Source organism: Camelus bactrianus, chromosome 15 (assembly GCF_048773025.1).
Source record: "Camelus bactrianus isolate YW-2024 breed Bactrian camel chromosome 15, ASM4877302v1, whole genome shotgun sequence".
Taxonomy (NCBI): Eukaryota; Metazoa; Chordata; class Mammalia; order Artiodactyla; family Camelidae; genus Camelus; species Camelus bactrianus.
Genome location: NC_133553.1, coordinates 57,676,746 through 57,692,675, shown reverse-complemented (window position 1 = coordinate 57,692,675; position 15,930 = coordinate 57,676,746). Strand labels below are relative to the sequence as shown.

At 32.7% G+C, this 15,930-nt stretch overlaps 1 protein-coding gene and 1 non-coding gene across 5 annotated transcripts in view; both read left to right on the top strand.

The window, feature by feature from the left end:
• The window catches only part of USP34 (ubiquitin specific peptidase 34), a 202,374-nt gene that overhangs the window by 40,530 nt on the left and 145,914 nt on the right, over positions 1–15,930 (top strand). For all 4 annotated transcript variants that reach the window (XM_074341183.1, XM_074341184.1, XM_074341182.1 and 1 more), the window contains 5 exons: positions 443–860; positions 6,198–6,248; positions 6,399–6,548; positions 12,788–12,855; positions 15,408–15,600. In XM_074341183.1, the coding sequence (XP_074197284.1) occupies positions 443–860; positions 6,198–6,248; positions 6,399–6,548; positions 12,788–12,855; positions 15,408–15,600 (880 nt within the window). The remainder of the gene's footprint in view (positions 1–442; positions 861–6,197; positions 6,249–6,398; positions 6,549–12,787; positions 12,856–15,407; positions 15,601–15,930) is intronic.
• On the top strand, positions 10,508–10,609 carry LOC123615939 (U6 spliceosomal RNA). Its single transcript, XR_006723769.1, has one exon. It is a non-coding gene; the product is annotated as a U6 spliceosomal RNA (small nuclear RNA).

Below are 15,930 nucleotides of genomic sequence, written 5' to 3'. Positions count from 1 at the left end.
TATGTATTGAGTACTTAGAGAAGCAAAGGTAAAGCCACATTTCTTTTTTGGGGGGAGGGCAATTAGGTTTATTTGTTTTATTTATTTTTTTAATAGAGGTACTGGGGATTGAACCCAGGACATTGTGCATGCTAAACATGCACTCTACCACTGAGCTATACCCTCCCCCTGATATAGCCACAGTTCCTGTCTTGAAGGATCGATAGATACATAAAGCTGAAGATAATAGCTGTCAACCTAACATGGTGACTGTTTACAAGTGATAGTTTTTGGTGTGATGCTATCTTTATAAGTTACTATGGTGCTATAGGAAATAAAAATCATTTGAAAAAAAGTATTTTAGTATTTACTTACTTGATTTTTTTAATGTTGCTCATTAGAAAGATATATTTATTTCCTCTCTAGGAAGCATTGATTTATTGAAAAATTTTTTTTCTTATAGGCAATGTCTATGCTGCTTCAAAGAATATAAACATTTGGAGATTTTTAACCAAGTAGTGTGTGCACTTATTAACTTAGTGATTGCCCAAGTTCAAGTGCTCCGGGACCAGCTATGTAAACATTGTACTACTATTAACATAGAGTCCACGTGGCAAGATGAGAGTAATCAAGCAGAAGAACCACTGAATATAGAAAGAGAGTGTAATGAAGGAAGTACAGAAAGACAAAAAATAGAAAAAAAATCAAGCTCTACAAGAATTTGTAACCTGACTGAGGAGGAATCTTCGAAGAGCTCTGATCCTTTTAGTTTATGGAGTACAGATGAGAAGGAAAAACTCTTACTATGTGTGGCAAAAATTTTTCAAATTCAGTTTCCCTTATATACTGCTTACAAGCATAATACTCATCCTACAATAGAGGTATGTAAAAATAAGCATTGTGAATTTTAAGTATACTAAGTCATGGTTATGTTCGTATTATCTCACTTCTGAATAAATATGAAGACAGTCATTATTGATAGAAAAATTGTAAAAATCACTATTGTTATGAAAAATTTTCCAGATTTTTTCAGACCATTCCTTTAGCAACTTGTGTTGAACATTTGCTCAGCATAGGTCTATTAAGGAAAGATTTATAAACTGAACTCATTGAAATTAAAGTCAGTGATAGAAACATTTTGCTGATATAGATCTATGCTCTACTTTAACTATTTGAAAAAGTAATAACTGAGGAAAAAGAAGCACACAGAATTTTGTATTTCATTCTTAGAAACATAGGTTAACAGAATTTGGAATTGCCTTTGTAAAGAAAAAAATGGTTAACAAATTATGTTTAACTACTAGTTTTAAATAAAAATATTTTCTTTTGTAAGTCAAGATGCTTGACCCATTCCACTAGTGATACTTTCACAAGTCTTTCCAAGAGATTAGTAACTTATCTTACGTTTATTTAAATAATGGCATTTCTTTCTACGCACAGCAGGAATTCAAATAGTTACATGATAATGTATTAATGGCTTAAAACAACTGTGATTTATTATTTCTCATTATTCTTTGGGTTGGCTTTGCAATTCCTTTGTTGGTTTTGTGTGGCCTCACTTACGCAGTTGCATTTATTTTGAAAGTCCAAGATGGTGTCACTCACAAGTTTGATGGTAGTTGGTGCTAGCTGTTGTTTAGGGCTCCTTGAATTTTTCTCCACGTGGTCTCTCATTCTCCACTACCTTACGTGGTAATCCAAACATTGATCCAGGAAGGCAAAAGTGGAAGCTATAAGGCCTCTTACAAGGTCCAGTCTCTGAAACCACACAGTATCAATTTTTGCCACATCCTGTTGATTGAAGCAATTCAAAAAGGCAGCTCAGATCAAAGGGGTATGAAGTAGACTTCATCTCTGGATTGGAGGAGAGGTAAAGTTTCATTTTAAACTTTAAAGTACATTCTCTTTTTATGCATGGAGGAATGGAAAGAGTTGCAGCTATTAACAAATCTACCACATGCTTTTTTTTTTAAAGACTGCCTACTATCTCCAGCTTCTTTGTTCTGTAACCTTCATACTGACTTCTCTAAGCTTCTTCATCTAGAAAAAAAAAATAGCCCTTTACTGAAAATATTCTCACATTAAATTGAGACTATTTAAAAACATAGCCCAGGAGGTGGGTATTTTCCCCATGAGAATTCTCCATAATTTAAATCAGTTTGTACTCTTTATCTTCTAGAATTTAGTCTGTTACATTCCCATTTAGAAACCTTTTAATGGATCTCTTATTTAGCATCAGATACCTATTAATCTTTCTTTAAAATGTCATCTCGGAATCCTTTTTCAACAGGAAGGGGATCCATTCATGCAAAGCTGCAAAATTTAATCTTAAGAACATCACATGAACAGTGTTTTTAGTGCCTTAAATTGATAATTGAAAGATGCTAAAAATAGTTTATTTAGGGACCTAGATATATGAAATCCATGGTGAGTTTCTTAGAAGTATTTTTTTCTCCAGTTAAAAATCTCTACAGATAGTTACAGAAATACTAAATCTGCCATTTGTTCTTAAAATCAATTTCCTTAGTAGTTTTTTTAAAATGATTTTCCGAAATGGTAATCTCCAAATGTAGGAATAGTCACACTCCCTTGTAGTTTTCCTTGTGGAATAAAATGCCCCATTATCACTATTCTTGACAATCAGTCACGTGACTACTTGGTTGAAAACAATGGCTTCGGAGGTCTTCAGGTAAAATTCTAGTAAAAACCACCCTTAGATATAATGAAGGAGGAATCTCCTTATACAAAATTTTAATCTCCTTATGCAGAGTTAATGTGTGCTTCTCTAATACTCTGTTCATGATAGTTTCCCAAATTTCTCTTATCTCAGTAATGATCTGTTACAAATACTCTAAAATTTCTAGTTTGTATCCTGGTGGCCATGTTATTAAATATATTAAGGGCCAGCTCTTTCAAAGGGTCTCACATCAAAACCTTGGTGTAGTGTACATATATTTTATAAAACTGTGTATCTATACATACACAGATATCTTAAGGAAACTAGTATTTATTATGCAGTGCAGTAGAATCTTACTGTAGACATTTTTATTCCTTCCTTTTTATAGGAAGGTAATCCATCCAGTCTTCTCATACTGCTATATGCATCTTTTCCTGATAAAGCCTTTTATTTTTGTTTTTACTTTTTTTTAAGATGTACAAATTGGCCAAGACATGGAGAAGTTCAGTAATCTTGTGTTAGAGTTTTGATAGCTGTGACTTTAGATATTTAGTCAGTATCCTTACTTTATAGAAGAGGAAACTGATCTACAGAGGTTAAAAGTTTTGGTCACATTTGCACAGCATATTGCTGAGAGAGTTGTAGAATTCAGGTCTTATTCTGTTACGCTGCTTCTCAGTTATTTCAGACTATTTCAGGCTATCACTATTTATCCATTGCCAGTAGCAAATAAGATGGGAACTTGGAGCCCCTCCTTCTCCCCCTCGCTTCCTCTCTCCCTCTGTCTTTCCCTCCTATCGAAGTTGATAATATTTTTAAAGATATAGTAATTGAAAATAAGTAATACTAATTCAGGTTAAAAGTTTTTGGGTGGACCATTGGCATTGTTTTCTTAATCCTGAATAATATAGGTAATTCTATCAAATAAGGTAATGCCCTAGTGTAAATTATTTTTCCTAGAGTGAAATGAATATAAAAATTGTAGAAAGAAGAAAACCATTGCTCTTTTGTTAAATGTATGTATAATGTAGTCAGGCAGATGAAATACGTACATTGTTATTTAATTGTCCAAATTTGCTGATTTTTTTCATGCCACTTTCCACTGACTTTTTAATTCGCTCTTTTTAAATTAAAAAATAAAATATTTTTAGTTTACCCCTTTACAGTATAAAATTTAGTTAGTTTTAGTATATCCCCAAAGTTGTGCAGCTGTCACTGCTATCTAATTCCAACATCAATGACTTCTTTTTAAGCAATAATTTTATTCCTCATCCTCATCAGTTCTTCACAGTTGGATCATGGAGTAACATTTGCTTGATAGATATAGAATTACTTTCTCATTACTCATTTATTTCTTTTTGTTTTCTCTTAAAGTAATACGTGAATTCCTCTGTTTAATCCTAGAAATAGAATGGCATCATCTTATTTAATAAATGTGAAGGTTTCGGGAAAAAACTAAAGCTTTAAAAATTCTTGATAGGTTTCTTAAGATCTTTTCAAGGATCATCATAATGAGAGCTTTTGGGGAAAAAAAGATGTTGATTCAGCTTTTAGCATGAATTCCTAGTGTTGGTCTTAGTATTATTTGTTACCTACAGATTTATGTTAACTCTTTATATATGACTTCAAATGAGATTAAAATAACTCCTTAGGATAGTTGATTCATGTATGTAGGGTAGAAATAATGAAATCATAAAACAGATCTTCTGACTAGCCAAAATAGATGTAACCACATCCATGAGTAACATTTTGCACATCAGAATAGAATCCTGTTAGAGGATTTTCTGGCTGTGTCTATGTTAGGCAGTAGATACCTTTTTTTTTTTCTTAATACCAATTAAAAATGTCTTATTCATTCTTTAACCAAAACAGAGGGAAAAAATACCACAGGTCCTTACAACACCAGAAAAGTGCAGGCATTAGAAGGTATTGACTGGCACCCACTTGTTATTTGAGAACCCGCGTCTCCGGTGTGAGGCTTCTCTCCACAGAAACCAGCAGGGAAGATGCAGGTGCTCGGTATACCAGTGGGCTCTCAGTGCCCTAAGCCTTTCTCAGCTTCCATGGGCCGAATGCAAAGTGCCCCTGGAAGTGTTGGCACTAAAAATCTTGACTTCAGTTAATATTCCAGCCTGGTTCATCTGGTCCATGAATCTGTGTTTAGTAATAATATATCACAGGTGTTTTTATATTCTGGACTTTTTGGAGACAAAAAGTTTGTTAAGAATAATTTAAAGCTTTAATTGTGGCCCTGGTAGTAGAGGCTTAGGAATACATTTAAGGAGATTTAGTACACTTACTTTGACAAATGTTTTGACCTCTCTTAGGACAGTTTTTGATTATTTTAAAATGTTCTGAGAGTTTTATGCATGCTCTCAATCAGTTGTTATCAAACTTTATTTTAGCATTAGAACTTAAATATTCTATACAGAGAACAGTAAAGAATGAATGTGGCAGCTTTTTTTCAAGTTTTCTGATTGTAAAAGTAACACTTTCAGTGTGACTGAAAAACAGATTATACAAAATACAGAGTTAAAAAAGCCTTGAATCTCTCTTTCCCCATCCTCTCATCAAAAAATTTGTTATGGAATACTTTATATATTTTCAGACATTAAAAAATTAGGAAATCAGATCATGTTCATAAATTCTATTTTTAACAAATATAATACAACATACTATCTTTCCATGCCTGTGCATGTGGATCCATCTTATTTTTAATAGCTTTTTAAAGGTACTTTATATACCATAAAAATTATTTGCTTAAAGTATATATTATTTTTCATAAAAGTACTGTCGTGCTACCATTAGCACATTTTAATTTTAGAACATTTTCATTATTCCCAAAAGATGATCCCTCATGCCATTTCACCTTATTATTTTTGAAGACTGCACAAGACTCTGGATGGTTATGCCACCATTTAGCCATTCTATTGATGGATATTAAAGTTGTTTCCAATTTTGAGATGTTACAAATAATTCCAGTGAGCATCATTAGACTTACATTTTTCCAGCACTTTTACTAGCTGTTTAGGATAAGTAACCAGAAGATGAATTGCTGTGTCAAGGGGAATGTTGATAGATGTTGCCAAATTATCCTCCAACAAGATCATACCAGTTTATACTCACACCAACAATGGATGAGTATGCTTTCAGGCAGTTTAAATCTTATGTATGGGATGTACATGTGAAACTCTTGAATATACCTCTGCGAAATTCCAGAGCACAGTTTCAAAACCACTTAACCAAAGTTAAGATGTGTTCAAGAATTACTCCAATTCTTTAAGGAAAGGTTTTTGTTTAAGAAGGCAAAATAATGTATAGCACATAGTATAGAAAGATTTCTTTGGAAAAGAGTTAAAGTATACTTTAAAACTAATCATATTAACTTCATTTAGGTTTAGGAATCCTACTGTTCATGATGAGAAGTAATTGTAAAATACAAATTTTTGTAGAACCAGTATGAAGAAAATTCTAGTTTTAAAAAATTGTCACGTAGTAGTATGATGTAATTGTATTTATTACCTTTTTTTTTTTAAATCAGGATATATCAACCCAAGAAAGCAACATATTAGGGGCATTCTGTGATATGAATGTAAGTGTTTTATCTTTTTTTATTCTTTAAGCTTATGAAAAATTTGGTTTTTTGTTCATAAGTCTTTTGAGCTTATTTTTATGTCTAATCAGTGTCTTTCTAGTACTGACAATAAAATGAAAATTATTAAAATTTTCTTTTTTTCCTCAGGATGTAGAAGTACCATTGCATTTGCTTCGTTACGTATGTTTGTTTTGTGGGAAAAATGGCCTTTCTCTCATGAAGGATTGCTTTGAATATGGGACTCCTGAAACTTTGCCATTTCTTATAGCACATGCATTTATTACAGTGGTATCTAATGTAAGTATTTTTGTAATTGGTTTTAATCTTGGAAATAGTCTCGTATTTTAATAGTATGAATTTTATGTCCAGAAAAGGCAGGTTTTGAGTGATTTGCATGCACAATACTGTTGTTTTTTATTTTCAGGGTTGTAATTTGAAAAAAAATTGAATACAGAAATCTTTTTAAAGAAAGTCTTAATTTTAATTGGAATTTGTATAAATGAATGAGTTTAAGTTAAATAGGTAAATTTAGCCATTTTCCACTTTTGTCTAAGATATAAGATAGTTATGCACAGAAGTCTTATGTTGAGTTTAACTTTACTTGTCTGGGATTTTGTACTGGGAAATTTTTGGCTTTTTAGAGGTTTTAATTATTATGGTTAGTCAAGGGAACTACTACACTGTGCCTCACTTCCCTGTGTATTACAAGTAGAGACTCAGCATTTCTTTTAGCCTTTGTAAAAAAGGTAATTCTTTTGTGTGTTGTGAATATCAGTTACTGTGAAGCACAAAAAGTGTGAAAGCAGAGATAAATACTTTTTACTACCTATATATTAAAATTCAACCTGTAATTGCCTTCTATTTTGGTCATCATTTTTAAAAAATTGGTAAAGTTAGTTTTGCTATACCAAAGCCTTATTTCTTAACTGAATTACCGTAAATAATAATGTGAAATATTTATAGTATGTATATATAGTAAAAATACAGAGTAAAAAAAGGCTCAGCTGTGAATACTTTGTTGCATTGTTTGGAAAGAATACTGGATTTACTCAAGTTTATTGAGTATCTGGACATCCATGTTTCCGTATTGGAAATAAATCATTTGCATCAAGGTCATTTTTAGTTCCCAGGTTCCTTGGTTTCTGACAGGTTGAAAATACTGCATACAATGGCAGTATAGCATGGTAGGTTAAAGAATGTACGCTTTGGATTCATAGTTGCGTTTGAGTCCTGAATCTGAACCTCAGTTTTTTAATCTGTAGAATAGGAATGATAAAAATGATGATCTACCCTTGGAAGATTGTTGTGAGGTTTAAAGATAAGATTTTAAGCTCTTATTATAGCACCTGATACATCGTAAGCACTAGTGATTGGTAGCTGTTATTTATTTTAGCTATTACTAACACTTAACCAGATTCTGTTACTCTGATTGACCTTATTTGTTTGAAAGAAAGTTCTATGCAGTTTGGCTTCTTTTAGGAGAAAAAATAAAACAGAAACTTTTGAGTAGACTTTAAATCATTGTTTACATTTTAATTTTACACTTTGGTAAATTTAGAGAAGGCATATAACTGAGTTTGAAATCCAAAATTCACAAAATGATTTATCAATAATTTTCCTTAATCAGAAATGTTACCTGAATTAAAATGTATTTCTTTAATTAATGTTATTAATTTTGGTTAAAAGTCTATTATGGAAGGCTCATTAAGGACTAACATTACTATATCTTGAAAAATAATTCTTTACTAAAATAAGGTTTAGATTCTGTTTGATCTTTCTCTTTAACCTTTTTTATGACTGCTAATTGGTGGACTGTTGTCAATTAGCATAACTATCTTGTAACTCAACTGAGACCATTAAACTAAAGTTAAAATTAATCATGCTGTTTAAATTAATAATGTAATTGTTTAGATACTATAATCTATGTTTATTTTTTTCTGAGACTATAACATACATACTTTTTAACCAAAGGTTTTATAACTCTATTGAGTAATTCATTTGGCACCTTTTCTTCATAAAAAATATTTTTTGATTTGGCCCCCTCTTTTATTGTAATTTTTTAAATATAGCTAATACTTTGGTGCAAATTAAGAGCACTTCTTTTTGTGATTAAGGTTTCTGCACACTGTTCGCCCACTCCTACCCTGAGTCTGGAGTTTTTGTAAAGGATTGGTGACATTTAAAGCATTAGGAGTTTTGGCATAATTTGTGACCTTTGCTAGAGTTTTGATCATCCTGTCTGAAGTTTATATAAATACTTCCTGGTCACTTTAAACAGTTGATAGAGACATCCCTTTGCATTTTGAGAAATGTTAGGGCCTTTAAATTTCAGAATTTTCTAGTCACATACAAATTAATCCTAGAACATTTGTGGTTTCTTCTAGTGGGTCATTGTACATTATAAACCCTGGTCGTTTCTATATGTCTCATTTCTTTTCTTGAGAAATAGGCAGCTTGTTTAGTCATGTTACTTCAGCTTCAGTAAGGCTGATGTTCCCTTATTTAGGAATCTGGTTTTTCATGGGCTTTCACAAAGGAACCAAAAATTCATGTATTTAAATAATGAAAAAATTTATTGGATTTTTGGACAATTCTTTCCTTGAAAAGCAAAAACTCCATGAATTATAAACCACTCATGGTAAGATACTTGGGGACTTACCTTATTGAGTACATGTTTCTTCCACAATTGATTATAGTAAATGACACCTTCAGAAGAAAACATGTTTATATAGTTTCCTGGGAACCAAACCATTTTGTTTGTTTTCTAGGATGGTTCCCTCACTCTTAATGAGGAAAGGTGACTTTATCAGGTGGGGAGTGTTGCATCCTAGAACCTTAGGTTGCAGCATGGGAAAACTCACTCTACCTGAATTATCAATAAAGAAAGAAGACTCTCACTTCATCAGATTAAGGTTCACATCTGATGATAATCTTAAGCTCATACATTTATTTCAGTCTCAAAAGTTTGCTTTAGCATTGCTAAACTAACACTGACTGTTAGGAGATTGCTCAGTTTTGCACAGACATTACTCCACTATTATAAGGATCTGTTCTTAGTAGTAATGGCTGTATCCACAGGAAAGAAAAAATAGCAAAAATCTTTATGTAGTTTTCTTGGTTTGTATTGGCTTTTAGTTTTTAGCAAAAGCAGTTAACCAATATTCAGTACAGGTTAGAGAAATAAAATAGAACGCAGAGTTCTCATAAAAGTTTCTCCACTGAGATGCATGGTGAGTTATCTTTGGTTTTAGCTCATAGTATCCTGCTTCAGCCCTCAACTCTTTGCTTGAGTTAGTCATCTCAGACATAACACCTTTTATTAATTTTAAAATAATTAAAGCCTAAGGATTTTGAATAAAGAATGGAAGAGTCATGGGATTTATTTAATTAGCATGAATGGAAAAGTACAAGTGAGCCTTAATAAAGAAACCTCATGAATATGTGCTTTAGAAAACAGATATGACAAATTAGTAAGAGGTGTAATCAGAGATGCAAACTTGCAGTAACACATCAGAGAGCATAATAACAATTTCTGAACTCTGTATCCTAAGATTGCTTTTACAAAAATACTAACAAGGACTATTTAATATTCAGTTAGGATGGGATTATGTATTTCCACACTAGACAGGAGAAATTTGTTGACAATTCTGTTAAGTTTTCATTTTGTAATTTTGTTAAAACTAGCTTTATGATGCAGAACATTGTCTGCATTTCTGCAGTTATGAGGGAGCATAGAACATTTTTTGATTCCTGAGATTTTTAATATGTACTTAGAAGGGCTACTAGAATTCTGTTATTACCAGGAGGGGGGAAAAAGCAAACTGTAGAAGCTCAAAAGTTATAGTGAGGAAAGAAAAAGGACATATTTCTTTTCCATATAGAAAACTACTGGTCCTATCACTGTAGCAAATTCAATCGTTTCCCCTTTCTGTTCTACAGTACTGTTTTGTCATAGATCAGATGTCTTTATGTGCATGGTTCTGGGATTTCTAGTATATTCCATTTAGTCTGTTTGATAAGTCTTATGCTATTTGCCTGTCATCTTAATTTCTTCAGCTTTATAAGATTCTCAGTATCTGGTAAAGTAAGTTCTGCCTACCTGTCATTCTTTTTTAACTTTATTAAGGTGTAATTGACATATAACATTAGTTTTTCAGTATTTGTATATATTGCAAAATGATTGAAACGGAAAATCTAGTTAACATCTGACACCATTCATAGTTAACAAGTTTTTTTTTCCCTTATGGTGAGAACTTTTACTTCGGCAGCACATATACTAAAATTGAAATGACACAGGAAGATTAGCATGGTCCCTGTGCAAGGACGACATGCAGATATGTGAAGTATTTGATATTTTTCTCATCAAAAGAATATTTAGGAATAAACCTGTCCAAGGAGGTGATAGACTTATATGCTAAGAACTATAAAACATTAATGAAGGAAATTAAAGATGATTTAAAGAAATGGAAAGATAACCCATGCTCTTGGATTGGAAGAATTAATATTGTTAAAATGGCCATACTACCCAAAACAATCTACAGATTTAGTGTAATCTCTATCAAATTATTCAGCAGAGTTTTCACAGAACTAGAACAAATAATCCTAAAATTTATATGGAATCACAGAAGACCCAGAATTGCCAAAGCAACCCTAAGGTAAAATAACAAAGCTAGAGGCATAACCCTCCCAGGCTTAATACTATAAAGCTACAGTAATCAAAACAGTGTGGTATTGGCACAAAAACAGACATATAAATCAATGAAACAGAATAGAGAGCCCAGAAATAAACCCACACACCTATGGTCAATTAATCTTAAACAAAGGAGGCAAAAATATATAATGGAGAAAAGACAGTCTCTTTAGCAGGTGGTATTGGGAAAGCTGGACGGCTGCATGTAAATCTATGAATATAGAATACTTCCTCACACCATTCACAAGAATGAACTCAAAATGGCTTGAAGACTTAAACATAGGGCAAGACACTATAAACCTCCGAGAAGAAAACATAGACAAAACATTCTCTGACATGAATCTTAGTAGTGTTTTTTTAGGGCAGTCTACCCAGGCAATACAAGTAAAACCAAAAATAGACAAGTTGGACCTAATTAAATTTACAAGCTTTTGCATAGTATGGAAAATGATAAACAAAAAGACAACCCATGGAATGGGAGAAAATATTTTAAACGATGTGACTGACAAGGGCTTCCAGAATATACAAACAGCTCATACAAGTTAATAGCAAAAACAATAATCAACCTAATCCAAAAATGGGCAGAGGACCTAAACAAGCAATTCTCCAATGAAGACATACAAATGACCAATAAGCACATGAAAAAAATGCTCAGTATCGCTAATTATCAGAGAAATGCAAATCAAAACTACAATGAGGTATCACCTCACACCAGTCAGAATGACCATCATTAAAAAGTCCACAAATGATAAATGTTGGAGAGGGTGAGAAGAAAACCCTCCTACACTGTTGGTGGGATGTAGTTTGGTGCAGCCATTATGGAAAACAGTATGGAGATTCCTCAAAAGACTAAAAATAGACTTACCATATGATCCAGCAATCCCACTTCTGGGCATATATCTGGAGGGAACTCTAATTCGAAAAGATACGTGAACCCCATTGTTCATACCAGGACTATTTACAATAGCCAAGACATGGAAACAACCTAAATGTCTATTGACAGATAACCAGATAAGGAAATTGTGTGCGTGTGCATGTGCGTGTGTGTAAATAATGGAATACTACTCAGCCATAAGAAAGAATAAAATAATGCTGTTTGCATCAACATGGATGGATCTGGAGATTCTCATTCTTAGTGAAGTAAGCCAGAAAGACAAAGAAAAATACCATATGTTATCACTTATATGTGGATCTAAAAAAGATACAAATGAGCTTATTTACAAAATAGAAAGAGACTCACAGACATAGAAAACAAACTCATGATTGGGGGGGAAGGGGGTGGGAAAGGATAAATTGGGAATTCTAGACAGATGCTAATTAGTATATATAAAATAGATAAACAGGTTTGTACTGTGTAGCACAGGGAACTATATTTAATACCTTGTAGTAACCTATAATGAAGAAGAATATGAAAAGGAATACATATGTGTATGTATGACTGAAACATGCTGTACACCAGAAATTGACACCACATTGTAAACTGATTATACTTCAATTAAAAAAAAAAGACTAATCATTAAAAAACATTTAGTTTTAGCTATAATACAAAGAGGTGTAGAGTAACATGTAAAATGATATTACTTGGATAGATGATTTTCCCTTTTCAACTAGAAGCTAATAGTTATTCTTTAGATTGAATTTTGTGTATATGTATTAGAAATGTATATAGTTTAAATTACTTAGCTGATAGATGTGTGGTTGTACTTCTTAGTTTATCCTTTTCAAAATAGATGAAATACATTTAGTTGTAGAGGCAGCAAAATACAAAATGTTCTTATTTTTGATTAAAGATGTATATTTTATGTATTCATTATACATTAATGTCATTTTTTGTGTTTCGTTATAGATTAGAATATGGCTACATATCCCTGCTGTCATGCAGCACATTATCCCTTTTAGGACCTATGTTATCAGGTAATTTTATAAAATCTTTTCCCTGGTTATCAATGTAATAATGTTAAAACAATTCATAGCATAGTACAGAATTTTATTGTTTGAAAGTCCCTTGTATTCACATCCTCCAGAGAAAATTTTAATTGACAATTTGACATATAGTATTTTATGCACATATGTAGGTTTATATTTAATGTTTACTTTCAAACAATTTATGTTGGAAGTTTTTTTACATGAGTATATAAAAAATTTAAAAGTGGTTACATCATATTTCACTGTATTTATTCACTCAACAAATGTATACTCAGTATTCTGTTGTAGGTACTGAGGATATAGCAGAGAAGAAAAAATTCTTTTGTGCAGTCTGTGTACAAAATATGTAAATGATATAGTTAATTATAAAGTGATGAGTATTACAGAGAGAAATAGCAACAAGGGTGGGTTGACAGTTCTAGAGGGTGGGTCACAATTATGAGTCTGGGTATAGAGAAGGTCTTGTTGATGAGGTGACATTTGAGTTTTTTAAGTCCCAATCTAAGAAGAAAACCTAAGAAGAGGATAGAGAAAGAATTGCATTGATTAGACTTAGGGTTTAAACTGTTAGAGTTCTCAGATTGTATTTCTTGATAATATTTATGAATTCTTTATAATTTTTCATATTCATTCATTTGCAAAGATTTGAGTGCCTGCTTTTTTCCTATTACTGTTTGAATTGTTGGAGAAAGTTCAGGAAAAGAGTCAGATAATGATGAATGCTATGCAAGTAAGAAGGCGGTAGGGAGTATGAGGCCTTTCTGAAAGGTGACATCTGAAGAACATGAATCACCTAATCAGATGATAAGAAAGTGTATTTCAGGTAGAAGGAACATAAAGGCATAGGCTTTGAAGTTGGAAATAATACGACATATTAAAAAACTAGAAGCAGACTGGTGTGGAGCATAGTTTATAAGCAGGTGTGTTTATGATATGAAGTTGCATAAGCCAGGGACAGATTTTTCAGGGCCTTCAAGCTATTGTAAGGAATTTGAATTTAATTTTAGCAGATGAATCATGATCACTTTGGCATTTAAGTGGATCATAAGTTACGGGGGGATTGGAGGAGAAGCTAGGAGACCAATTGAAAGGTTTAAGCAGTAGTCCTGGAAAGAAATGATGGTAAATTGTACACAGATTGTTTATAGTGATTTTGAAAATTGAATGGATATGTGTGAAATGAAATCAACAAGATTGGTGATTGTGGAGGTTAAGGAAAAGGGTAACATAGTGGATGACACTTAATCCCCCTCCCCTTGATTTCTCTTTTGTGCTACAGATAACTGAGATTTGAAAGACTGTAAGAATTTATAAAGATTTAATTTTGAGATACCTTTGGGAAATTTAAGTGGCACTAACAAATTGGGAGTATAAGCCTGTAATTTAGAACAATAACATTAATTTAGTTGTCAGCATAAAAATAGCACTTAAAAGCCATGAGAGTAGAGGTCATCTAGGGATAGAATGTAGAAAGAGAATAGAAATGAGTCTAGGTTGGAGCCCTGTATCAGTTTGCTTTTGCTGTGTAAGTAAACAACATGTAAAACTAAAACAACAGCCATTTATTATTTCTCACAATTCTCTGGTTGGTTAGTTCTTCTGATCTGGGCTGACTTGGCTGGACCTGCATGCTCTAGGATATATAGCCTCATTCATATGTCCTGTGGTTGGCAGGCTGGTTGGTCTTGGGTAGGGATGGATGCTCGTATACATCTTGTAGTTGGCTAGATGTCGGCTGGGGCATTGGCCATATCTCCTTCATCTAGTATGCTGTCCTGGATCATTTTTCTTGGTGGTGGAAGAATTACCAGCAAGAGAGGACAAGCTTTTTAAGCTTCTGCTTTTGTCACATCTCCTAATATCCCATTGGCCAAAGGAAGTTTTGTGGCAAACCTTAGATTTAAGAGAGTAGAGAAATAAATGACACCTTTGATGGGAAGAGTGGCAAAGTCACATTGCAATGGCTCTTATATAAAGTGATGGGAGGAGTTTTGGGCCTTTTTGCAATCCGTTATAAGCCCTGAGGAGCACTAATGTTGAAAGGTTGGATAGAGGAGTTGTCAACCAAATAAAGTTGAAAGGGCCTGAGAGGAAAACCAGTGGTTTGTGATTTTTGGAAACTAAAAAAAGAATAATGTTTAAAATGTACACATTCTGAAGAATTTTGGCTGTGTAGGGAAATACATGTACTGTTTATATATAAAGTGGGCTGAAACTTACTAAAACAGGAGCTGTATACATGACAAGTATTAGAGAATAGTAAAGCTTTACTGGAGATGCAAAATCCAATGTTAAATAAATCGGTTCTTACAGTTCCTGATTTAAGTTGGACTCTCAGCAAAGGACACACTGCCACAGGTCACAATCCTTAAAGCATCATTTAGAAATAGTTTAAACTGGGAATATCAATCCCATGATGCCACGTTTTACTGTACTAAACATTTTGGAGATATGGAGCAAAGGAATATTATTGATTATTGAGTGGTCTTCAGAAACATTTTGCAAGTTTTTGCATGTGTTTTATTTCTGAATCATTTCAGGTATTTATGCAAGCTCTCTGATCAAGAGTTAAGACAGAGTGCAGCTCGCAACATGGCTGATTTAATGTGGAGCACAGTGAAAGAACCATTGGACACAACGTTATGCTTTGATAAAGAAAGCCTAGATCTTGCATTTAAGTACTTTATGTCACCTACTTTGACTATGAGGTTGGCTGGACTAAGTCAGATAACGGTAAGCTATATTTGCTTTATTTTTGGTAATTTTTTATTTGCTTTCTCAGAGTGTCATCATCATTATCATACCTACTATTTATGGAGCCACATATGTTATTGCTAGGCATTGTGCTAAGTATTTTACATGCATTACTTAGTATGGTCCTTACGAATAATTTCTGTATTTTCTCTTTTCCCCTATTTTAAATAGGAGGAGACTAAGGCTTAGATTTAGAAGGATACATACCTTAGATCTTTTTGATTTGAGGGTTCAACTCTTTCACTGTTTTTTCTTTCTTAACTATTCAGTTTTTTACATTTAGAAAGCAGTGTTTTCAGAGTGAAAAAA